This window comes from Narcine bancroftii, chromosome 1 (assembly GCF_036971445.1).
Source record: "Narcine bancroftii isolate sNarBan1 chromosome 1, sNarBan1.hap1, whole genome shotgun sequence".
NCBI lineage: Eukaryota > Metazoa > Chordata > Chondrichthyes > Torpediniformes > Narcinidae > Narcine > Narcine bancroftii.
In genome coordinates, this window is record NC_091469.1 from 203,201,469 (window position 1) to 203,228,720 (window position 27,252).

The following is a 27,252-nucleotide window of genomic DNA, read 5'->3' on the forward strand; positions in this document are numbered from 1 at the left end:
GAAGAGCAAAGTGTTTACAGAATTTCCTATAATATCCAACCATTCCAAAAAAAATCTCCTAACAGCTTTCTTACTCATGGGTATAGGAAATTCAGAAATTGACCCACCTTTAACCTGAACGGGGTCCAACTTTCCCTGGCCAACAACAAGATAAATCACCTGAGCATGACAAAATTCACTCTTAGCTAAATTAACAGCAAGATTGGCTTTCAAAAATTTATCAAACAACTTTACTAATGCAGAGATGTGTTGTTCCCATGTGTCATTCCCTGTAACCAAGTCATTAATGTAAGCATCTGCATATTTTTAAATCTTGGGTTACAGAGTTCATCATCATCTGAAATGTTCCTGGAGCATTCTTCATCCCAAATAGTAAAACATTGTACTCATATCAACCCAATGCAGTTACAAAGGCTGAACTTCCCCTTCCTCTTTCCGTTAAGGGAATGCACCAGTAACTTTTTAATAAATCTATCTTTGTAAAAAATTTAGCTTTTCCAATCTTACCTACACAATCATCCACCCTAGGGATAGGATAAGATCTGTCTTTGTCACTGCATAAACTTTTCTATAATCAGTGCAGAATCAAACTGTCCCATCTGATTTAGGTAGCAGTACACAGGGTGAGCCCCAATCTGAGGTAGAATGTATAATATTATTCTTTAACATGTACTCAATCTCTTGATCTACCCGTTTACACATTTCAACATTCACTCAATATGGATGCTGTTTGAGAGGTTTTGCATCTCCAATATTAACATAGTGGCAAGCAATAGAAGTTCACTGTGGCACATCTGGAAATAAATTTCTGAATTTTAAAATTGACTGTTTCATTTGTTCCTTTTCCTGGGGTTCCAAATGAGCCAATTTCTTATCCAAATTTTCCAATGTGCTTGAATTAGGTAAAAGAACTGGAAAAATATTATCTTTATAATGGTTCCCACAAGAATGATTTGTGTGATTTCATGATCCATAACCACCTCAGTTCTGTCAAAAACTAATACCTTTGGTATTCTCAAAATAAGGTTTCAGCATGTTAACATGACAACTCTGTGTCTTACATCTCCCATCAGGTGTTTTAACCACATAATTAACTTCATTTACCTTAGATTCTATTTCATAAGATCCAGAAAATTTTGCTCTAAGAGGATTAGAACTGGTTGGAAGCAGATTTAACACTTTCTATCCTGGTTTAAACATTCTCTCATGAGATTTCCTGTCATACCAAACCTTCATAACTCCTTGAGCCATTTTTAATTTCTCCTTAGCTATTTTACAGACATATTGTAAACAATCCTTGAACTTTGAAACATAATCTAACAAATTCAAACGCACATCCACATTAACGTACTGTCCTTTTAGCAACATTAAAAGTCCTGTAACCTCATGACCAAATACTAACTCAAATGATTCTTTTACGGATTTCCTCACTGCAAACAAAAGTAAATGAACACCTTCATCCTAATCCTTCTCATTCTCTTGACAATAAGTCCTCATCATTGTTTTTAAAATTGAATGGAACCTTTCCAAAGCTCCCTGAGATTCAGGGTGATATGCAGATGATGTAATTTGTTTAGCTCTCTGTTTATAAACTGTTGAAGTACACCTGACATAAAATTACTTCCCTGATCTGATTGCATTTCTTTAGGGCAAATCAAATGATGTGAAAAATTTTACTCGAGCCCCAGACACAGTTTTTGCTTTACTGTTCCTGAGTGGGATACCTTCAGGAAACCTGGAAATAGCACACATAATGGTCAACAGGTATTCATTTCCAGTTTTTGTTTTGGGCATTGGACTAACACTCTCCACAATTACTTTAGAAAAAGCTTCTCCAAAAACAGGAATAACTTTTAAAGGTGCCACTGTGGGACCTTGGTTAGGTTGCCCCACAACTTGAAAAGTGTGACAGATTTTACAAACTGTCTTAACATCTTTTCTTAAATTAGGCCAATAAAATTGTTTCATAATTTTGTAGGTAGTTTTCTTTTCTCCAAGGTGCCCACCTAAAGGCCTGCTATGAGTCATGTTCAAAACCTCATCTCTATAAGCTCTAGGATCTACAACCTGGTGAACCACTGCTCATTCTTTATTACCAGGCATTTCCCATGACTTCCATTTTCTCAACAATAAACCCCCATTAAAATAATATCCAACTGGCACTTTCTTAATTTCTTCATTAGAGAGGTCTTTCTCCCTAACTTCAGCATGATCAGTATCTTCATTTTGTTTTTCTATTAATTTTGCTCTGGATAGTAACAAATCCTTTTCCAGCTGCTGTGCACGGTCACAGACTTCCAACCCTTTTAAATCATCTTGTACACCACTGTTTTCACTGGCAGCTTTCTCACCATCACCCTTGACACTGCACGCTGGGTATATATCTAAATCTATCTCTGCTTCATTAATGACTGGCTTATCTGTTAAGTTCACTGCAGGAATATTAAGAAAATCCCATCCACCAGTAAACTTGATCCGATCCCTATTTTAACAAGTCTATTAATTACCATAATTCTGATTTCTTGTGCAAAGGTATCGCCTCCAAATAATTTCCAAAACTGTTAATCAAATTTATTTCATCTTTGGCAGACCTATCACTAAACTCCAAGACACTAGCCAATATAATTGACTGAACTGCCCCAGTATCTGAGTATTTTTACTGTTACCTGTGATGATCTTTCCTCTAATGAAACTTTACCCTCTGAAACAAAGTATATAAGTTCCTTCCTAATTTCACCAGAAAGTCTCTTTTTATTTCCCCATATTTCACCTCTTTGAATATAAGCTTCTGGTGCTGCTTCTGTTCCTCCTTTCTCTTCAAGGAAAAACAGTTTTCTACCACATGACCACGTTTCTTACAATAATTACAAAATGGACCAGAAAGCTTCTCTTTCTCTGGCTTTCTTTCTTTTACCTCTACTTTTACTTTCTACTTTAATTGGATACTTCAGATGACCTCCTTGAAAAGGTTTACCTTCTGAAAAAGGTTGATTGGGCACAAATCTCACATTGTGAGTTAATGCATATTCATCGGCTAACTTAGCAGCCTCCTGCCAAGTTGTCATTCCCTTTTCATCTAAGTATGTTTTTGTATCATTAAGAACACACCTTTTAATTTTCTCAACTGACATGAGCTCTTTTATTCTGTTATAGTCATCATTTATTTCTTTTGATGTGCACCATCGGTCAAAGCACACAACTTAATCATAGGCAGAATCCATATAAGATTGGTTCACAGCATTTCTCTAAGTCCTGAATTTTTTTCTGAATGGTTCTGGAACAAATTCATAAACCTTAAGTACAGCTTCTTTTACTGTATAAGTAAAAGCTATAAGTTGCTTGTTGGATGGTGAAGGCAGAGTAACCTGCTGAGCCTTTCTTTTAATTACACTCTGTAACATGAGGGACCACTGGTTTCTTGGCCATTTCAAACTCTCAGCAACTTTCTCAAAATGTTGAAAATTGTTATCAATTTCAACCTCATTAAATGGAGGAACTAACTTCACTTCCCTAGTAGTCATAAAACTCTCATGAGACCCAAGAGATTGATCTCCTCCTTCTCCCTTATTTCCTCTTTCAAAATCTGTTTTTCAGCTTCCTCAGCTCTGTGCTTCTAATTCTAGCTCAAACTGCCTCTTTTCTCTCTCTCCCTCTGTTTTTCTATCTCATGCTGTCTATTATTTTTCTCTCTCTAGCTCTTGCTGTTTGTGGTTTTTCTGTCTCTCACACTCAATTCTAATTTTTTTCTAACTCCATCTGCCTCTGCTGTAGCTGCTGCTCAAGAGATTTACTCACAGAAAATTGTTTTAACACATCCTCTTCAAAAATACCCTTTCACATAGTGGTCAACCATAATTCTCTGGATCTCAATTTTCCTCATCCCCACTTTTATCTCTGTAATTTCAACTCTTTCATGATAAGCAATAATTCCTTCTATTTTGCCTTTTAATTAGCCTTTTAATTAGCTTTCAAAAAGATTTTTAACCAAACAAATTGAATAATAATCAATCAAATAAGCTCTCATTAAGTTCAAATGTTTGGTTTTATCTCGAAGAGCTCCCAATTTTGTTATGAACTAACAACTCTCGCAATTTCGTTAAGAACTAAAGAGGCTTTGTTAGCACTAACAAAGGAACAGCAATGGCAAAAATTAACCAGACAATAGTAAGTTCAAAATAATAGTTTTTATTAAACTATAGTTACATGACATTTCTTACTTATCTCTAACTTAAACTTTAAATTTAATCCCACTATGCACAAATGTAAGTGTGTGTGTGTGTGTGTGTGTGTGTGTGTGTGTGTGTGTGTGTGCACGTGCGCGCACGCGCCCACACTAGTTAAAGTCCCAAACTCTGAAAAACTCCATTTTAAAACTTCAGCAGCATTTTGGTCTTGCTTGGAAGTCTTAAATTTTCAGTTCAGAAATTTTCTTTCATATCAGTGATTTCGCAAACTCCCTCTTCATTTGCCTAAGAGTTGAATGAAGACTTTTGGAATCTGTGTTCCAAACGTTGAAACTGCCCTCATTATCTTAAAGAGACAGTAAGAAGTGGGCTTACTTATTTCAAAGCCACTTATTCCTTGTTCCCCTACTTCAGGAGTAATATAGGCAGGAAATATTGCTGCTGGTCAGACCTGCTTCTTAACAGGATGGTAATTTTCCTTAAACTGACCTCTTTATCTCATATTTCAATAATATATTTCTGGCAAATATCTCATGTCACATGGTAAGTGACATAATTTCTGTCAGAAGTTCATAATGTTTTTTCACACCGATGTGCTAAAAGCATCTAAAGACCACTTATTTACAGAATTAAAAAAAATTAACTTTGTTTGATGGTTCTCTTCTGGTTTTGGGCTATCTAGAATTTACTAATAAAATGGCTTCTTATACAATCAAGCAAACAATCCATTGGCCCACTTATCTCAAGAACCATCATAAAAAATCTTTCATTTCTTCTCCTTGTAAGGCAACATCAGACTCTTTGGTTTTCAAACTAGCTTCTGTGGTCAACAGTGTTTAAAATGCAAATACGTTTGTTAATGTTGAAGCCAGCTAACAGCTGCAAAGAACCATGTATGTCTGTAGAATGTAATTGAGCCCTATCCACCCAAAATAAACTTATTAAACAATATCTAGATTAAATATAGTTTTATTATTAAACTAAGAATTAATATTAACACAGATCCTTTGCATGGGTTTTATTTCAGTTTTGCAGTACCTGTCTGTGAAAACATAACACAAAATATTAACTGGGCCCTAAGCTGGCTTCCTGCATTAGATCATTGCTCCTCTGCAATTTTCAGATCTCAGTGCAAGAAGCCCACATAATCTACCTCTGTTCACCGGAGTAGGTGCAGCGATGCAGAAGGTTCTGCACTGGGCATTAGATGCAGATAAATGAGACTCTTTAAAATGTTGTACTAAAGGCAAGAGTTGAGTGCACCACTACATGTTCTTCTGACCTGATTTATGTTATCTGCTTGCATTTAATCAAGCAGAAGATAGCATGCCTAAAATCCTTGCCATCCATCTTGTATGATTTCCTGACTAAATGCTATTCCTCATTTGGAACATTTGGCAGGGTAATATTGTTGGGTTTCTGCCACTGACCTGTCCTTCGACAGAATACCGAATACTCCTACAGGAGCAGCTTTACTGGTTAATTTGCCAAACTAAGCAATGACTTGACGAATTTCCAATGCAGTTTTAGATTAACTCAAATCCAGCTGCAATTCCCTAACCTCGAAAAACCCAACTGCTTGCCATCTTAACAAGGAGGACAAAGGTCTGAGTTACTTGATATTAGGATAAAAAATGGATATTAAGTGTACCCCTTTGTTTCCATGACTCTATAAATATTGATTTATTAAGTAATCACTAAAACATCTCGAAGGAGTCACAACATAATTGCTAATGTTTCGAAATCAATTCTCCAAAAATGTTTTAAAAATGCACATTTTTTTGAAATAGAACAAAATAAAAAATGTTTCTGAAATTATAACAATTATGTTATAGCAAAATGACTGAAACTCCAATAATCTGGCATCTGATTGTTTGGAATTCCTGATGATTTGGTATGTGGTTTACTTGTTAGCCTGGAATTTGAGTTGTGGTCCAGAGCATTAGCAGAGAATGCAGTCAGAGCAGGAGTCTGGACCGTATCTGCAGCCGGGTTGGGATCCGAGATCATAGCCAGGATTCCTGTATATGGTAGGGGTCTCAACTGGAGTTGGAGCCGGATTGGGGTCTGGACCATGGTTGGAGATGGGTTAAGGGGTCCAAGGTCGGGGTCTGGAACACCATGGGTTGGAAAGGGGGTGGGTTTGTAACTGCAGTTGGGGCCCAAAATACTGGCAATCACTTTAAATTCATTTGGTACAGTAGAAGACATTATACTCTGTATATGCAAAAGACATGAAATAAAAGTGTGTTTGGGTATCAATAGGAGCAACATCTAAGAGTCCGGAAAACCAGCCAGTTCCAATGACCCATGGTGCTGCATTATCGGAGTTTTAAGCAATAGCGTGTAGTTAGGGACCAGTGAATCACTGATTTGATCTACATCAATTGCTGTCCATGGTATGGGCCACAGGCAATTTTGTGTCATAATGACGAATGGACCTCACAAACAATGTGAAGAGAGCAGTCTGAAGCATGTGGAACTGATGATGAGTTTCTACTGCCTTCAGTCCACACATCACAACTTGTATTTACACAGAATCCATAGCAGACATCAAGCATGTCTGGTAATGCATCCAGATATTAATGGGTATTGTGAAACATTTTATTATTGTTATTACTAGCTTGAAAAGTGCTTTAAAAATGTTTGGAAGAATTTGCAAAGTTGGATTACTGTAAATCAGGTCATTCATAACTTGGGAGCTCCAGTGTCATTTAATGAGTGGCACAGTTAACATAATGCTATTAAAGTGCCAGTGACCTGGATTTCAACCCTGCACTATCTGTAATGCGAGGCATACGGTTATGTACCAAATGACCCCAGATCTGATGATCAGGGACTCAATGCCAGTGGACTTCATGCGATCCAAGACATCCAGGTTGGAGACAGTCTTGCCAACAAGGATGGAATGCATGGCACATATGTGGAATTTCTCACTAACTGCACAATGGGGAACTGGAGACCGGGAAGAGACCTCAAGGTCATCGACGCAAGTGCTATAAAGATGCTGTGAAGGAAACCCTACGCTACTGTGACATCTAAGCCAAGAGAAGTAGAAACTGCAGCTGCTGACAGAACCTGCTGGTGAGCCTTGTGCTATGAAGCCTGCACCAGTTTTGGAGATAGATGCTGCCAAAAACTGATGAAAAACCATGAACGGCATCACAAAGCAGCAGCCATGGTTATTACAACAACGGACTTCCAGTGTTCTCATTGTGCTAGACTTTGCACTTCTAGACCGGGACTGCAAAGTCACCTTCATCTCCACAAATGAACTGTGCAACATTGTATCTTCTTCAAACCAAAGGACAACTAATTTCTCTAAGGAGTTTGTACATTCTCCTCATGTCTGCATTGGTTTTCTCCGGGTGCTCCAATTTCCTCCCACCCTCCAAAATGTTGGTTTGGTAGACTAAATAAGCAGCATGGGTTTCAATGGCTGGAATTGGCTTCTGACGTGCTGTACATTAAAATGTATTAAAAATCAATCAGGTTGAAGTAGAAATCTAACTTCTAGGAGAAGCTGAAGTCTACACCAGTGTCTGGGAGAGGAAGGTTGGCTGCCCGTAGTCTACCCCACAATATCTACAGTGAAAGGATGAAAATAATCCATTGTCTGCATGATCATGAGCCAGCTTCTCATCATTGGTATGAGTGAAGATTGCCCTGTCTGACCTTCATCAATCAGCAGTAGTTATTCCATAGATCCACAATCAGCACAAATGGACCATATCTGGCCTGCCTCACTAGCAGACCCAAAATTAGATTATAAAATCATCCCCCACAAACTGTCAATTACAGGATTATAGGATTTTGCTCTTTAGATTCCAAATTACTTTTTACCCTCAGTAACCAAAAATGTAAGCTGCATTCATTCAGTTTTGCTGTGGGACTTTGCAAGGGAAACAATAATTCTGGTTCAGGGAGGCCATGTTCCCCATCTTAATCCAGCTTTTCAAAGAAACACAACATTATCCCAACCCTACAGCAACCCAAAGTTATATCTTAAAGGGCTCCACTCCTCTGTCCACCAGTCTGATCTCTTTTAGTGGAAAGGAAAATTCCTTGACGTTGGGCTTTCAATGTCTTAGACCTGTGCACTACCCTCACATAATTCTGAATCTACCATTTCCAATTCCTATCCAGACATATTCTTGTGTGATGTTACATCCAAGAGCCTACCTCTCCGAACCAAAGGGTATGAATTCATCTTCAGTTCCATATGCTTAATGCGTGTTTTGTTCCCTTTCAGTTGATGGAACAGAAATAATGCATGACTGCTGCTTTGAGCATTGGTACAGGCAAGTGAGGACCAACTTCTACTCAATTTTTCCTTACCACAGTCCTTGCAGTACTTTGCTGAACTGCCACAAGGGTTTAGATTGAGTGTCCAGTGACTAGAAGCCAAGAGTGTCTGCAATGGCCAGTGATTAGCTCACAACTTACTCCCATGCTATACTGAAGAAATGCTACATTGTTGGAAATAATGTATTTTGTATGAAGACATTAAACCATCTGACACACAGAAAACTGCAGATGCTGGAATCTTCAGCAAAACCCAATTTGCTGGAGGAACTCAGTGGGTTGAGCTGCAGCTGTGAAAGTAAAAGAATGGCTGATGTTTCAGGTGGGAACCCCCTTGACAAGATTTGCAGATGTTCCAGAGTACATATATGACATCACATACAACCTAGAGATTCTTTTTCCTGTGAGCCAGGCAGAATTTCTGCTTATCAGTAGTGTAAACTGTATTAAAGAAAAAGATACATATACAAAACAGAGAAATATGAACAAAGAAAGAAATGTAACCAAACTTACTACACAAAATACAGAAAATAAATAAATATTCACTGATAAATAATGTACAAAGTAAGACTCCTTAAACAAGTCTCTAATTAAGTCTGATGATGGAGAGGTAGCAACTACTCCTGTATCTGGTGGTACGAGTCTTGTGGCACCTATACGTTTTTCCTGTGGCCGTAGCAAGAACAGAGCATGTCCTAGCTAGTGTGGATCCTTGATAATTGCTGCTGCCCTCTGACATACAGATTTCTCGATGGTGGGGAGAGTTTTGCCTGTGATGTACTGGATTGCGACCACTACCTCTTGCATGACTTTCCACTCAGAGGTATTGGTTCCCCCATTCCAGACCATGATGCAGCCATCAACACACTTTCCACTCCACATCTGTAGAAGTTTGCCATGGTTTCTGATGTCTTACCAAACCTACACAAACTTCTGAGGATATAGCAGCGCTAACGTGTTTTCTTCACGATGACATTTGTGTGTTGGGTTGAGGAAAGGTCCTTCCTGATAGTGACTCCCAGGAATTTAAATGTGCTCACCCTCTCTACCTCTTATCCCACAATGATAACTAGATTATACACATCTGGTTTTTCCTTCTTAATGTCTACAATCAGCTCCCTACTTTAGGTGACATTGAATGTGAGGTTGTTGTTAGCACACCATTCAGCCAAGTTTTCAATCTCTCTCCTATAGGCTGACCTATGATGTAGGACTATCATGGTACGATTTCTGATTATGGAGTACATTTAGGATTTAACTATTTCTAACATCCTATCTGACACTGAAGCTAAATACTCACTCTGGGAAATAGCCCTTGAAGCACTGAAGATATTTTTAATCAGTAACATTAAAGGGTGAAGAATTGAGAGGTTAGTTGGAACTTAACTGCCTTCTTGTGGATAATAAATGTTCTTCATGAGCATCATTCATGGTATGGATCATAATTCAGTCCTAAATGCTGCAGCTAAAGAGTTGGTCTGTTTCCTAATACCTGCACAATAGACAGATCTGCCAAACAGCTGGACTTTTAAGAGTAAGGCATAGGAATTTACTGTAGTATCTGGACATCTGTTGCAGTATAATGAAAGGGGAACCCATCTATCATTACAGATGCTCATTGTACGTCCTTCAAATCCTGGCCGCAATATATATCTTCCTGCGCTATCAATCCTATCTCCATTTATTCTGCAGATAATGCCGTCATTTTCAAAAATATTCCATCTTAGGTCTAGCTAAATGAATTTTACTTCAACTCAGATGTTCATGAAATGGCCTCAACTCATCTGGATTTTAATGCCCCAGCAGTGGCCTTAAGTAATCCTGTTGTAACTGTGCTAAACCAACAGACCAAGTAGCTAACACAACTGCACTGGGTACTGGTGAAGATGCAAATGGAGTTCTGTGTGCAGTTCCCAAAAGATTTTCCTATCAAATCAAACTTCCCGTAGGTGGTCTGGTAAGGGGCTCAAACTTGCCAGCAGCTCCCTACCACCACTGGTGGTTCATGCATTTGTTATAGATGGTCCAGGTTAAGTTAAAGGAATATATCTGGTCATCTCTGTGAGAGAAAAGTTTGAGAAACACAGCTCTGAGCACTAAATGTGGCCACTGGCTCAGGATCTATCTGTGTGAGTTAATTCAACTTCTTAAACTGCTCGGCATTATCAAGTTCATATTCAAGAACTCATCCATAGACTTGAAAGAATGTGCAACAGGTGTCATCGACTTCATCAAGACATGCATGGATGAGTGTGTGCCCACACACACACACACACACACATCGGGTATTCCCTAACTAGAAACCCAAGACAAATAAGAGAATTTTCAACCTGCTGAGGCGGGTTTAAGGCCAGTGATCAGGGTCTTTACAATAAGACTAGATACGACCCGCGGAAGGCCATCTCTGAAGCAAAGTGGCCATTCCGGAGGAGGCTAGAGAAAGAGACAGATACACGCCAGCTATGGCAGAGAGTGCAGGCCATTAGACCCTATAAAGCAAGGACGAAAGTTATAGATGGCTGTGATGCTTCAGTACCCGAACAACGGAACATCTTCTATACCCACTTTGAGAAGAAGAACCAAACAGTGCCTACTAGAATCCCTGAAAAGGCTAAGGACCCTATGATATCTGTCTCCGAGGGTGACGTCAGAACATCATTCAAGAGGGTGAGCCCTCGCAAAGCATCAGGCCCTGACGGTGTACCTGGGTGCTGAAAATCTGTGCCAACCAACTAGCTGGAGGATTCACAGACATTTTCAACCTCCCATTGCTGTAGTCAAAGATTTCTACTTGCTTCAAAAGGGCATCAATCATCCTGGTGCCCAAGAAGAGTAGAATGAGCTGCCTCAATGACTATCACCCAGTCGCATTAATTTCTACCGTGATGAAATGCTTTGAGAGGTTGGTCATGGCCAGAATTAACACGTACCTAACTAAAGACCTGGACCCACTGCAATTCTCCTATTGTCTCAATCGCCACTCAGCTCTGGAACACCTTGAAAACAGCAATCATACAAACAGCTGCTCTTCATTATCAATGCAGGCATATACTTAGCCCACTGCTCTATTCATTATACACCAATGACTGTATGGCCAGGCACAATTCCAATGCTATCTAAAAGTTTGCCGATGACACCACAGCTGTTGGCAGAATTACAAACTGCAATAAAGAAGCGTATAGGAGGGAAATAGATCAGCTTGTTGAATGGTGTAACGACAACAACCTTGCATTCAACATTAGCAAAACCAAGGAGATGATTCAGAAGGAAGTCAGGGGAACACGACCCAGTCCTCATCGAGGGTTCAGTAGTGGAGAGGATTAAGAACTTCAAATTCCTGGGTGTCAGCATCTCCAAGGATCTGTCCTTGACCCTCCATGTTGATGCCATCACAAAGAAGGCTCACCAGCGGCTATACTTTGTAAAGTGTCTGAGGAGATTCAGTACATCACCAAAGACTCTCGTAAACTTCTACAGGTGTACCATGGAGAGCATTCTGGCTGGTTACATCACTGTCTGGTATGGAGGCGCCAATTCTCAGGACAGGAATAAACTCCAGAGGGTTGTTAACTTGGCCTACGACAACATAGGCAACAGACTTCACACCATTGGGGACATCGACATGAGGCAGTGTCTTAAAAAAGCAGCCTCTATCCTCAAAGACCTCCACCACCCAGGCTATGCCCTCTTCACTCTGTTACTATCAGGAAAAAGATACAGGAGCCTAAAGACGAGCGCTCAGCAGCATAGGGACAGCTTCTTCCCCACTGCCATCAGATTCCTGAATGATCAATGAACCACAGACCTTACTTTTCATGCACTACCTCTTTTATTTTTTATAATGATGTTGTAAGATGGTTAGAATATGATTGTTTGCTCTATGATGCTGCAGACACCAAATTTCATAACAATAAATTCTGATTCTGAATCTGATTCCTTAGTGATGTCATGTGTTAGCACTAAGACTTTGGATAACAAAATGTTTCTAAAACCAGGGTAATCACTGAAGGCAAGGATGCTAAAACTAAATAATACCATTCCTTTTATATAGTTGAGCTGAGAGACAAAACTTCCAAAGTGAAGTCTCTCTTCTACTGAATTGACATTATGCATTAGGGGAAACATTCAAGCTGGAAGTACTTTTAGTGAGCAAATGATTTATTGCTGCAGTAGATTTTTATGGGCATGGAACTGAAAGATTTATAGAAAAGACAATCGTCCAAATATTTTGTGAATATTAAGATTCTGTCAGTTTTAGTTACTTTAACTACTTATCAAAAAAATAAATTCTAGATAAGGCAAAATTCATGTGTTTCAAGTGTTTTATGTAATCTACAAAGCACTTTCCAGCATCTCATTTGTCCAATTAATCACTGTGTTTGAAAACAGAAGGAGATATAATTGCTTTTGTTATTGTTGCTCTTTTGAGAATTAATTAGCTTGCAAAATATATTTCAATAATGAAATCTTGAGGAATTTTGTCTTCAGGGTGAAATGTTCATTAGGTGGGACAGACTTTTGTCATTGATTTACAGAACTAATCCTGTGTGTTAAAAAATTACTCTGACATTGCAACTTTTAAAAAAAGGAAGAGTAAAAAATATTATTGATTTGGCGGGAAAAGACTTGCAATTTAATCTTGCAGTACTTTTGAAGGGCAGTCACTTGCCATATAGAAAACACGACAGACTAATTATATCCAGCAAGCTCCCAGTAACAAAAGTGAAAATGACAAACCAGCCTGGTTGGCTGATTCAGACAAATATTAGACGAGGACTAGAGGGCATAGTTTAAGAATACAGGGTAGGCCCTTTAGGACGGAGATGAGAAAGCATTTTTTTACCCAGAGAAGTGTGAATCTGTGGAATGCTCTGCCACAGAGGGTGGATTCGCTGACTATGTTCAAAAGAGAGTTAGATAAGACTCTTGTGGGTAACGGAGTTAAGGGTTATGGGGATAAGGCTGGAAAGGGGTACTGATGGTAATGATCAGCCATGATCTAAAATGGCGGTGCTGGCCCGACGGGCCAAATGGCCTACTCCAGCTCCTATTGTCTATTGGTACATTCTCTTCTTCAGTATAGTGACTTTCAATATTCTAACGTCTCCCCAAGAGAGAAATCACCTAAACACCAACTCTTTGGAGAGTGAGGGACTCCCTCATTATGGTATTTGAATGTAAGGCTGGATTATTGTGCTCAAGTCTTTGATTATGGATTCAAACCCACACCTTCAGAGGCAAGACTGCTACAAACCAAGGTTTGGGTGTGTGTGCGCTTGTATATGTGCATATGCCTTCCTGAATATTGTGTAGTTAGTCCCAAGGGAATGGAATTGTTCTGCAACAGTTTCACAATATTGCATCATTTTGACTGCAATGCAATCTAACTCCAGTGCAGCAAATACCACAGAGTGAGCCACTGGGGAACAGAGATTCATATTTTCAACTGGCAATGTGTCAAGTGTTAAAGGTTAGCTGTAGCCCTTAATAGATTTTAAAGATGTGAGCTATTGTTTCTGGTCAACAAACTCAACAGCTACATCCTGAGTCTCCTACCACCTACTTATGCTCAGGGAAATTTATGGAAACCAATTAGCAAGTCTTTGGGATGTGGGAGAAAACCAGTGCACCCGGAGGAAACCCAACTGGTCACAGGGAGATTGTGCAAACTCCATACAAGCAACCAAGGCCAGGATCAAACCCAGGTCACAGGAGCTGTGAGGCAGTGCCACTACCTGCTGCACCACTATGCCTTCCTGTTCGACTGCTTGCTGCTGTTTTGTATATGATTCCTCATGATATTAAACACTGCTCATTGTCTACTCTTAAAAGGAAAGAATTCATGTAAACTTATAGACAGGAATATTTCAGCTGTAAATCCATACATTTCCTTCTCTTTGTCAGGCAGCCACATTTCAGAAAAAGGCATTGGATTAAAAGCTATGATGGTTCTTATTCAAAAGTGATCCAATCACTCTCTGAAGGGCACTGACAAGATTTCCTAATAAGGGATGTTGAGAACCAAGGGGCATATTTGCAGTTTGACGGATGGTCCATTTAAAATGGTGATGAGAAGGAATTCTTCTCCTAACCTGAGGTGAGTCTTTGGAATTTTCTCTGGAAGAGATGTGGAGTATCTTCAAGGTTGAGGTTGATAGTTGAGAGTCAAAGAGTATGGGGCAGAACATTACATGGTGGTGACATGGCCAAATGTTAATCAGCTAAGATCTGTACAGTGATACAAGTTCACAACTTGGAAACTGATCCATGCTGACTACCTGAGTTAGTCCCATTTACCTGTATTTGGCCCACGTCCCGTTAAACTGTTCCTACCCACGTATCCTTCTAAATGTCTATTTAATCTTACAGTTGTACAGACGTCTATCAAGTTTATGTTCAAGTTCATTGTCACCTGATTGTACATATACATACAGTGTATCTTCAGACCATAGTAAACACATACAGACACAAAATGCACCCTACACTTAAATGACAGATATATGTATATAGCAATCCAACATAATCAAAGGGTTTCTAAAATAGTTCAATAGTGTCACCACCTGCAGGAAGAAGCTGTATCCCAGCCTGGTTTTTATGCTCCTGTATATTTTCCTTGAAGGTATTGTTTCAAAGATACTGTGGACTGGATGGTAAGGGTCTGTGATGATTCTCTGAACCCTCTTTAATCTCAGCTCCCTATAGATGTCGTAGATAGGGGGATGGGATACCCCAATGATCTTCTCAGCAATTTTAATCACCCTCTGTACTAACCTCCAATCAGATGTTTTGCAGCTACCATACCACACTCTGATGCAGTCAGCCAAGACACTCTATTGTGCTCCTGTGGACATGGATGGTGGCTGGTAGCCTTACCCTCCTCAACCTCCTTAGGAAATGTAGGTGCTGCTGTGCCTTTCTGGCTAATGAGGAGGAGTCCAGGATAGGCCAAGGAGATTTGTGCTCCCCACTCTCTCTGTGACGGAGCCATTGATATGTAATGGGGAGTGGTCCTTTATCCTCCTGGCATTCATAATCATCTCCTTTATTTTGTCCAGATTAAGACTCAGATTGTTGCTCTTGCACCACTATAAAGTTTTCCAACCTCCTCTGTGTACACTGACCTATCATTGTTAATGATGAGGCCAATTACCGTTGTGTCATCTGCAAACTTGATGATTCTGTGGGAGCTGAACCGTCAATCAGGAGTTAGCAGTGTAAACGGTAGTTGGCTGAGCACACAGCTCTGAGGTGCATCAGTGCTCAGTGTGATGGGGCTTGAGGTCTTGCTGTCAACCCGGACAGACTGTAGTCTTTCAATGAAATCTAAGATCCAGCTGCAGAGAGGGGTACTGAGTCCCAGTGAGGACAGTATATTCACCTGCCTCTGAAGTATGATTGTGTTGAATGTCAAGCTGAAGTCAATGTTCAACAGCCCGACGATGAGGCATTGATCTTTAGGTGGGACACTTCCTCTAGCAGATCAATCCACCTTTTGCATAGGAAACTTTCCCTTCAAGCGTCTCTTATTTATTTTCTCTCTCACCTTAAACCAATGATGTTTAGCTTTATATTCCTCAACCTGGGTAAAGGGAGGGGGAGAAAGGAAGTGTTCAACTTAACTATGACCCCTCATGATTTTATAAACCTCTGAAATGCCACACCCTCTGCTACCTTTGCTCCAGGTAAAAAAGCCCCTGCCTCACCTTATAACTCAAACCCCAGTCCTGGTGGTAACATCCTTGTGCCTCTTTTTTTGCATCCTTTCCAGCTTAGTAGCATCCTGCTGAACAGGGAAGAGAGGCCAGTGGGAACACTCCTGCTCCTGTTTCTTGAGTGCTTTCCAGTGCTTTCCATATTGTGATCCATTGCACACTTACACCATAAAATCCTTTCTACAGAGACCATACAATGCCAATACCCATGTCTACTCTGTGAAAAGAATTGAAAGAAATTTGATACAACAGCTGATAAGGGTAAAAAAAAAAGACTGCCTGCACCTCAAATATTTGTGTGATAAGGCAGTATTTCTTTAAATGAGTACAAAGGAATTGATTCACACTTACTTGGAAGGAATTAAGTACAACAAAGATGTAGCCAAGAGTAATGTGGAGATGGACCAAAACTCCACAAAACCAGGTCAGACCCAAAACTGGCAGAAGAATTGCCAAAGGCTTTATGCCTGCCCTGTAAATAACAGAAACATTGTAGAATTACACCTTTGCTTATTCAATGCAGGATTGCAATCAGTCCAGCTCTGGATCTTTGGAGGAAATGGCACAAGTTCCCACTGGAATGGCTGACAGGTGCAGTCCTGAGCAGTTGTGAACTCAGAGATCCTGGACCTCCGGTTCATTGGGGAATCTGTGACTGTGATGCACGGTGAGAGAATGGCTGGTATTGGAGACAGTTCAGATTAGAGGTAGTCCAGGAGACAGGCCAGCTACTGAGATGAATGCATTATCCTATTTGTGCGTGACTAATGAGTGATCAATATTTATTAGATCAATTAGATTGATATTCTTTGGAGCAGAATGAGGAGGTATTTTATTGAAACATGTCAGATCCCTTTCAAGCAAGAGAGAGTAGCTGTTGAAATGTTTCCACTGATTGGAGAGTCTTGAACAATAGAAGATAGTTACAAGGTTCTGGGCAGCCATACAGCTTGGAGAATGTCCTTCAGTTCAACTCGTCCATGCTGGCTAAGTTGGCATCTGGGGCCAGTCCAATTTGCCCACATTTGATCCAAAATCCTTCTAAACCCTTCCTATCCATTTATCAGTCTGGTATCAGTCATTGGTTTGTAAACCTTCTTGCAGAGGATGGTGAATTTCTGGATCAATGGGGAGATTTAAAGAGGAAGCATATGAATTGTTGAAAGATCAGGGAATGAAGGGCCCTAGGAAACAGTCAGGCAGCAACAGGAGCAGAGTGAAATGGACCCTAATATTGCTTCCAATGTGAACCACATTAAAAGTAATACAATCAAATTTATTGTTCAATCTTCAGCCAATGCAAGTACCATCTATCAAACCTCCTCTGAGCCTTGTCTGCCTGGATAGGACACCCTCAGCTTCTCCAACTCTGCCTTGCCTCTCACCACAGTCTAAGGTCTCTTTCTGCAGAGTGGACAATCAGTGCTTCAAATGGGTGCAGCAGAGCCTGGAATTTTTACTGTGTCTTTGACTCAAGAAGCTCAGCATTCCAGCTTCTTTCTTAACCTATCCTGCCTCCATCAAAGGCTCACACACCAACTGCACCATTCCTCTTCTTCCCTTCCTGCTCTATCCTAGTATCTTCTTGCTGTCTGCTGAGATGTCCCCAGCTAGACAACCATATGTTGCCTCCTCTTCATATGGCAACATTGTGCCCTATGATCCAAGCCATCAATATAACCTTAATACAGATGTCTGGGTAACTTGTTTATTTCTAGAACCTTCCATTTTTATTTTATCAACATAAAAATGTTTCATTTTGTTTTCTAAATGCTCCGGATTATTTGTTGATTAGAGTTGCAGATTTGAGTTGACACAGCTCATCCTAGTCAAAATATGTAGCCTGTGTTTCTCCAACATGAACACAGAGCTTAACTGTCCTCAGATTCCTGTGATAAGTCTGCAAAAACAACAGTCACTTTGTCCCTTTCCCTGTTCATGTAGTGTCGCAGCAGCTGAGGATTTGATGCTACTCACCATGTGAGGTAAGCATGGTGAGGAAGGCGGCACCCTGACACCAACATTGTGGATCGGCGCTGGAAGCTTGTGACAGTGATGACCACAACACGGCACAGGACAAATGTATTGACCTGCAATGCAAGAACAAAAAAATGTCCACAAGAAATAGAAACAGGCATCAGTCATTTGGCCTCTCAAACCTATCCTATCACTTAATGAGATCTTGGCTAATCTACCTCAGCATCACTTTCCTGTCCAACACTGGCCCTAAATTCTTTCAAAATGTAAAAACCTGTCACTGCTTTGAAAGCCCTCTTAGAAAACAATTCTGCAGATTCACCAGCTCTGGGCGAAGAAATTTCTTAAGTCATTCCATAGAACTATTACAGAACAGAAACAGGCCACATCGACCCCTCTAGTCTGTGCCAAACCATTTTTTGCCTAGTCCCACTGACCTGCATCCTGCCCATAGACCTCCATACCTCTCCCATCCAAGTACCTGTCCAAATTCTTCTTAAATGTTAAAACCACAGTTGTCGGCAGAATCACAAACGGCAATAAAGAAGCGTACAGGAGGGAGATAGATCAGTTCGTTGAGTGGTGTCACACCAACAACCTTGCACTGAACATTAGCAAAACCAAGGAGATGATTGTGGACTTTAGGAGGAATTCAGCGGAACACGACCCAGTCCTCATCGAGGGCTCAGTAGTGAAGAGGGTCAAGAACTTCAAATTCGTGGGTGTCAATATCTCCAAGGATCTGTCCTGGAGCCTCCACATTGATGCCATCACAAAGAAGGCTCACTAATGGCTATACTTTGTGAGGTGTCTGAGGAGATTCGGTATGTTACCGAAGACTCTCGTAACCTCCTACAGGTGTACAATGGAGATCATTCTGGCTGGTTGCATCACTGCCTGGTATGGAGATGCCAACTCTCAGGAGAAGGTAAAACTCTGGAGGTTTGTTATCTCGACATCACAGGCACCAGACTTCACTTCATCAAGGACATCTACATGAGGCAGTGTCTTAAAAAAACAGCCTCCATTGTCAAAGACCCCCAACACCCAGGCCATGCCCTCTTCACCCTGCTACCATCGGCGAAAAAGTACAGGAGCCTAAAGATGAGCACTCTAGGGCACAAGGACAGCTTCTTCCTCACTGCCATCAGATTCCTGAATAACCAATGAACCAAAGACACTGCCTTACTTTTCATACAGTATTATTCTTATTATTTTTGTTGAAGTCATGTCATAAGATGGTTATAATATTTATGTTTACACTATGATGCCGCTGCAAAACACCAAATTTCATGACTTGCTCATGACAATAAATCTAATTCTGATTCTGAATTGAGCATTTACCACTTCAGCTGGAAGCTCGTTCCACACTCCCACCACTCTTTGTGTGAAGAAATTTCCTCTCATGTTTCCCTTTTAACCCTTAACCCATGTCCTCTGGTTTGTATCTCACCTACCCTCAGTGGAGAAACCTATCAACATTTACTCTTTCTATCCCCCTCATAATTTTAAATTCCTCTATCAAATCTCCCCTTATTCTTCTACATTCCAGAGAATTCCTGAAAGACTCAGCCCTCATTCTGACACTGTGACCCCTGGTTTCCAACACCCCAGCCAGGGGAAGCATCCATCACGGGCAATGACCTCCTGTCCATTGAAGACATTCATGTGAGATGCTGCCTCAAGATGCCAACCAACATCATAAAGGACCCTGTTCACAACCTCTTCTTACTGCTAACTTCAAGTAAATGGTACAGAAGCCTGAAGACCGGCACATCTAGGTTCAAGAACAATTTCTTTACAACAGCTGACAGGGCCCTGTTACAATAATCAGGGACTGCTTGGACACCACAAAAGGACTGTCTGCACTATTGCCGCATCAGTTATTATTTGCAGTAGGATAACTGTGAATTTATTATCTATTTTTTTATATTTTGTATTTTTAATTCAATTAAATGCACTGTTGTAAATATTATTAGTTGCTTTTGTAGTTGTATTTTTTACAAAATACCTGTTCAGCTGCAACAAGAAAGATTTTTGGTTCACGAGTGCATTGCACAATGTGTATGACAATAAGTATTATTATTACTATCGCATTCAATGCCTCTATTAATAAAGTCTAAACAGAAATAGGCATAGCTCATCAATTGCTTTCTCACCCACCCCACCACTTGGAATGAACAACACACCTTTCCTCCTGTACTCCGCTAAGAACAGGATCCTTCATTCAATACAATCTTTCCTTCACTTTCCTGCCACCGCGCACCATTTCTCTGTTCTAAACATCATTTGCCACGGACCTGCCCATTTGACAAGCTCAGTTATTGCTGCAGTCTATCACTATCCTTCTTCACAGTTTATGGCTTGGGGCATCCACAAATTTAGGAATAAATACAGGTCATTAATGTAGACACCATGTGTTTAACTTTGATGATAAGCCTCCACTATGCCACTTTATCAAATGCCTCCTGGAAATCTATCAACACCACATGACAGCATTACATTCTTGCTGCTCTTCTTGAAACTTCCAGGGGCACTCTTCCAATACATATAGTTTCCCCTTTAAGGGTTGCACAACATGTTGGAACAGGATTTGCCGAAGAACATTCTAGAATAATGCTGACATAAAGAAAACTAACTCTGAACACTGTTTTGTTGATAAAGCTCTTTGCTGGTAATGTAGATTGCCTATTACCATCTGTGTTTTATGAAGTGAGTAAGAGAGATACTGAATCATTTTCAGCCAGGATTGTACAGCTGACAACTTTATCTGTTTTGTTGTCAGAGAATGCACGGCTACTCACGATTAGAGTGAAGAGGACAGGCCCAACAAAAGCCCAAATGACGTTGCTCTTAATATTTAGCCAGCAGTGATTGTCCGCAACGTATCTGTCACCGGTTGTTGCTACGGTGATGACCACAATAAAAACTGGGAATCCTGAAAGAAAATTTTAGAAATTATTTTCCTATTTCTCAGTAACAACCATTCTTCCTGTTTATTTCTCATGCAGCTACAAATACCAAATTTCATTTAATTCATCTCCCCAAATAGACCTCTTACCTTGGCAGAAATTATGAAAGATTTTAAATTATTGTTCAAAAAGACCATGCAAGCATGCGCCAAAAAGTCTTTTCCTGTACATTGTATCTTCTGATACTAATAATTTAACATTAGAATCAACATTAATGTCACAATAATGTGCAATGGACAAACAACACTCCCCAGCACCCAATGCACCCCTTGCCCCCAACACTACCAATGGAACGTTGTGCTGATAATGGTCAGTAAACACACAAGGATGTCTGATCTTCCAGAGCTGAGGGACACTCACTCCACTTAACCACTCTCCTGTTTGAGATTTCTGTTTCATTTATTATATTTGATGAGGGTGATGGTGGTTCTTTATGATGTTGGCTGCCTTCTTGAGGCAGCATCTCACAGAGATGTCTTTAAATTATGGGAGGTCAGTTCCCATGATGGACTGGGGTAGGTTTGCCATTTTCTGCAGCCTTCTGTGTTCCTGGACACTGAAGTTTCCAAACCAGACCTTCTTGAGATTGCTCCACCTCTACCACCTCCTCTGACAGGATGATCCATACACCCACCATGCTCTGATTGAAAACATTGCCACTCAGATCCGCTTTTAATCTTTTCCCACTCACCTCAAACCTTTGCACTCTAGTTTTACATTGCCCTACCCTGGGAAAAAAATACTATGACTCTCTATGCCAAGAATATTAACATTCTGGGTTTCCCAGAATAACGTAGCATTAACAATTTCAACAGGCAGATTTTGGGAAGAGTGAGTAGTGTCATACATCCTGAGATCCTCTATCACCTTGAAAGAAGGATGGTTTCAGTCTAGCTTCCCCACTCAGAGGTCTGTCCTCACTTTCCATAGCTCCAAGCAGAAATCAGCCTGGTCTAAGTTGAAGGGCCACAAGTCAAGGTGATTCGTGCCTCACATTCTGCCCAGTCCAAACCTTGCTGCTCACCCAGACTGCTTCTGTGTCAACAATAATGATTTCATGAGCTTCAAGAAGTGTGTATAACAAAGAAAGAAGATTATCCTACCCCAACCAGTCAAGTAGTAATACTTCATCCTCTTATCTTCACTGATGTTGACTGCAATGACTTTGCTCCAGAGGAGGATTCCTTCTACCAACATCCAACCAAATGCAGCCATGAAGAACAGGTGCAGGAGAACCGTCACAACCCAACATGCCACCTGGTGGAAGGCCAGAGAGATGCAGATTAAAAAGCTGTTAATCAGTATTGCACTAACACTGTTACAGAACTGTATGAAGTGCAAGGTTCAGATTGTTAACCTGCCCAGTTCTGTGCCAACACTGTTACAGAGATCTAACTGGCACCATATGAAAATTGTTGCTCATAAATGGGCAAAATACTATATATTCAAAAATGTTCCTTTGCAAGTTTCACATTCCTGCCAGCGTGTTGTACCATGATTTGAAAGGTAGCCACTGTTGAAATGCAAGGAATGCTGCAGCCAATGTGTGTACAGCAAGATCCTGTAGTGGCGCTATGGTGGCACCTCAACTTCCAGGAGGCATCGAACCAGCCACGTGATGTCAGCGCGTGTTGAGCGCGTGATTCTGGCTTTTAAAAGATGAAGAGTAAATCCCTTTGATTCACTCTAGAAATGCCTTGTGTGATTATTTTGTCATGTCCACTGCAATTCCAGTGGTCACAATTGGTGACCCCGATAAATCCAAAAATGTATTTTTGGACAAACATTGACTCTGTAGCCGTTGCTGTGAAGCTACCACCCTCCTGGACAGCTGAGACTGAACTGTGGTTCCAACAGACTGAAGCACAATTTCACCTTCGCAAAGTTGAATTGGACACCACTTGTTATTACCATCTTGTCAATGCCCTGGACCAGGTCATCGCTAAGAGGGTTGGCAACTTCCTATGGGATCCACCACAAACCAGCAAGTATGATGCTTTAAAACCACTTTTATTAGAGGTAGATGGTATGTCCCTTAGGGAAAGGGCAGCCAAACTAGTAAATTCCGATGGGTTGGCCTCTTCAGAACTAATAGACAAAATGCTGTTCATGGCAGCTGATGAAAGGCCCAATATGTTATTCGAGCAGCTCTTTTTAAGTGAAAGCCAGATGATATTAGGCTCTTGTTATCCAAGTGTTCATTTGAAGACCTAAGGGTTGTAGCAGCAGAGGCAGACATTCTATGGCTGGCTAAAAAGCACAACAAGGAAAGACAAGTCTGCACAACCAACTCCTCCAATATTGACCCCATGTCACACTCTAGTACTCTTAGCACATCACTCCCTACAAGCAGCCAACGCCCCAAGACAAGCAAGCAGCCTGTGGACACCTCATCTTGGTGTTATTATCATAAGGGTTGGGGAGTAAATGCCCACAAGTACCTTCCACCCTGCACATTTGTGGGAAACACCCAGGACAACCACCGATGAGGGCTGCAGTAGTTGGCGAGAGATTGCCTACTGTATGTATGGGACCAGTTGTCCCAGCAAAAATTTCTGGTGGACATGGGTTCAGAAGTTAGTGTATTTCCACCCACCAGTTTTGACACACGCCATCCTACCCTGAACCTGCAACTACAAGCAGTTAACAGTTCCAACATTTGGCACCAGGAAGATGAATGTCAAGTTTGAGAATCATCTCTACATTTGGCCATTTATTATAGCAGCAGTATAAAATATCTCCTCCAAAACATATCTATATACAATATAAAATATAACATAATACGTCACACCTCAACTTTGGATGGCAGTAGAGTCACATCTTCCTGAATAATCCTATGTCCCAAGAAATCATTCATTCCTTGTCCAAAAACGCATTTATCTTGGTGCAGATTTTCTTCAGGCTCATTCATTCCTCGTCAACTTAAAAGGGCGACAGCTAATAGATGGAACTATTTTCAGACTATTCCTCTGGCAGATGCCTATACCCCTGCTCTGTGCCTTCAAACTTTAAGTAAATCAGTAGATGAATTCTCCAAGCTGTTGGAAGATTTCCCTGAGATTACTACTCTACAGTTTTCTGCCTCCACTGTGATGCACAGTGTTACTCATTGCATTTGTACTAAGGGCCCTCCTATCCATGCTAAAGCATGTCATTTGCCTCCAGAGAAGCAGCGCTTTAGCTAAAGAAGAGTTTGTGAAGATGAGGAAACTAGGGATAATTTGTAGGTCCGACAGTCCCTGGGCATCTCCATTACATATGGTCCCGAAACACAATGGAGGTTGGTCATCATGTGGAGATTACAGGAGGCTTAATGACACCACCATCCCAGATCATTGTCCAACACCTCATAGTCAGGATTTCTCGGCTAATTTGCATGGAGCAAAGATCTTCTCAAATAGACAATGCGTGGTATCACTAAGTACCAGTAGAGTCAGAAGACATTCCAAAAACAGCAATAATTACCCCGTTTGGGTTGTTTAAATTTTTACAAATGCCTTTTAGATTAAAGAATGCTGCTCAATCATTTCAATGGGTGACGGATGATTTAGGATGTGGTATCATCAATATCTTTATTTATCTCAACAACATTTTAGTGGCCAGAGGAATGAAGGAAGAACATGTGGAACATCTTCATACACTTTTTATTCATCTTCAAATGTTTAGAGTGACCATCAATCCGGATAAATGCGTTTTTGGACAAGGAATGAATGATTTCTTGGGACATAGGATTATTCAGGAAGATGTGACTCTACTGCCATCCAAAGTTGAGGTGTGACGTATTATGTTATATTTTATATTGTATATACATATGTTTTGGAGGAGATATTTTGTGAAATTTTTAGTTAGGTCACACAGAGATACAAACACTTCAAAACAGATCTCATTTAAAATGCAAGAGCTTTACTCAAGCCAGACAGTCCAGGCTCCCAGTGCCTTTGCAAAAACTTTGAAGAATGTCTATAAGGACTTCACAAGTTGGTGTTAATTGGACATACTGTGGAGTAATGGATTATTGCTTTGGAAAGCAACAGATGAACGGACTCAGAAGGTTGGGTCCGGTGCCGCAGCTTGTTTGAAACCCCATTTTGAAGACAGGTTGTGAGTTCAGCCTATTCAAAGCCCATGTGGTCCATACGAGAGGATATGGCTGGCTGTATAATGTTTCACCTGAGATAAGGGAAACAGAAAGAGAAATCTGTGGTGACCTGAAAGAAAGAGGTTATCATCTGGAAAACCCTGATGGGGCAAATTTCTTCGGCAAGACTCTGAAGAGCTGATCAGAAGGAATCAGTTTGTGTGTGTCCAACGAACAACAAATTTCTCTGAAAATCAACAAGAACCTTCTTGAGTGGTAACCATTTACCTTTCAAGCACCAAAGCCTGGTGAAGTTTCATAAATGTTAAATTCTGTGCACAGTATAAGAATTGACTGATACCGGTGAACTTGGAAGAGTGAAAGTGAGATTGGACTGTGAATCAAAGAACTTTTCTAAACTTGTACACATATACATGTATGCTTAGAATTAGAAGGGGGTGAAGTTAGGTTAAGTTAAGTTAATAGTAATAAGTTAAAGTTTGATCCTGATTTTATGTTTAAAGAAAATTAAAATAACTTTTGTTTAAGTAACCATTTGTCTTGGTGAATTTCTATTGCTGCTGGGTTTTGTGGTCCTCTGGGCCTGTCACAGAGGCCATTACCAAGTACTCAAGACCTACTACAGTTAAAAGCTTACAAGAATTCTTGAGAATGGTAAATTTTTATTGTTGGTTTCTTCCAGGAACAGCTCATATCAAGAAGCCTCTTTTCGATTTACTGTCTGGAAACACCAGAACCATCCATTGGACTGAAGAGAAAAACAATGCCTTCTTGAAGATGCAAGATTTGCTGACTCATGCCACTAAGCTCAGCTACCCAGTTTTAAATGTAGCCACCACCCTTTCTACAGACACCTCAGGTATGGCTGTAGGAGATGCACTTCATCAATATGTCAATGGGCAATGGCAACCGTTGGCATTCTTCAGCCGCGATCCTCGTGAAGCAGAGAAGAAATACAGTGCTTTTGATAAGGAGATTTTGGCTATTTACTTGTCTATTCGACACTTCCGTTACTTTTGGAGGGCAGGGATTTTACTATGCATTTAACATTTGCATTTTCTAAGGTCACAGAGCACTAGTCTGCGCGACAACAATGGCAATTATCATTCATTTCAGAATTCTCCAAAAATACTACATTTCTGGAAAAGATAATGTAGTAGCTGATGCACTTTCCCACTCTGCTCTAATCGAGGTTTCGTCTGTAGATCAAGTTTGGCTGCAGCCTAAAAACTCAACCATGAGATGAATGCTTATCGAACTTCAATCAAACCTGCAATTGAAAGATGTCCAGTTTGGAGTTAATGGCAAACTACTCCTCTATGATATATCAATGGAACACCCATGCCCAGTAGTTCTGGCACTGTGGAAACGTCGAGTATTTGGCTCTGTGCATGGTCTATCACATCCATCAATTAGATCAACTGTTCGTATGGTTTTGGACAGGTTCATGTGGCACGGTCTTAAACAAGTCATTATATAAATGGTGAGGTCCTGCATTGCCTGGTAAAAAGCAAAAGTTCAGCGGGATACTAAGGCACCACTGCAGTCCTTCCTGGCAGTTACTTGCTGTTTTGCTCATGTGTACATGGACATCATTGGTCCACTTGCTGTTTCAAGTGGATACCATTATCTTTTTACAGTAATAGACAGTTTTACGTGGTGGCCCGAGGTGTGCCTATGGTAGAAGCTATTACAGACACTTGTGCTTGAGCGTTCCTGAGTTCCTTGGTGTCTCACTTTGGTTTACCGGCACATGTTACTTCGGATAGAGGACCACAATTTATTTCCTTGCTGTGGTCGCCCTTGTCTCGGTTGCTCGATGGAACAATTCATCATACGAATGTCTATCATCCCCAGCCCAATGGAATGATGGAAAGATTTCAGCAATATCTCAAGTCAGCCTTGATGTCTCAGTTAGAGGGCCCGAACTGGGCTGATGAGCTGCCCTGGGTATTACTGGGCATTAGAAACACTCTAAAGGACTTCCAACTTCATCTGCGGAG

The 27,252-nt window shown here is 40.6% G+C and overlaps 1 protein-coding gene across 1 annotated transcript in view; it reads right to left on the reverse strand.

Moving 5' to 3' along the window:
* The window catches only part of LOC138753556 (adhesion G protein-coupled receptor D2-like), a 116,723-nt gene that overhangs the window by 75,812 nt on the left and 13,659 nt on the right, over nucleotides 1–27,252 (reverse strand). The window contains exons 6-9 of the mRNA XM_069916744.1: nucleotides 22,254–22,407; nucleotides 20,983–21,116; nucleotides 18,179–18,291; nucleotides 16,553–16,673 (exon numbers count right to left, since the gene is read on the reverse strand). Of these exons, the coding sequence (XP_069772845.1) occupies nucleotides 16,553–16,673; nucleotides 18,179–18,291; nucleotides 20,983–21,116; nucleotides 22,254–22,407 (522 nt within the window). The remainder of the gene's footprint in view (nucleotides 1–16,552; nucleotides 16,674–18,178; nucleotides 18,292–20,982; nucleotides 21,117–22,253; nucleotides 22,408–27,252) is intronic.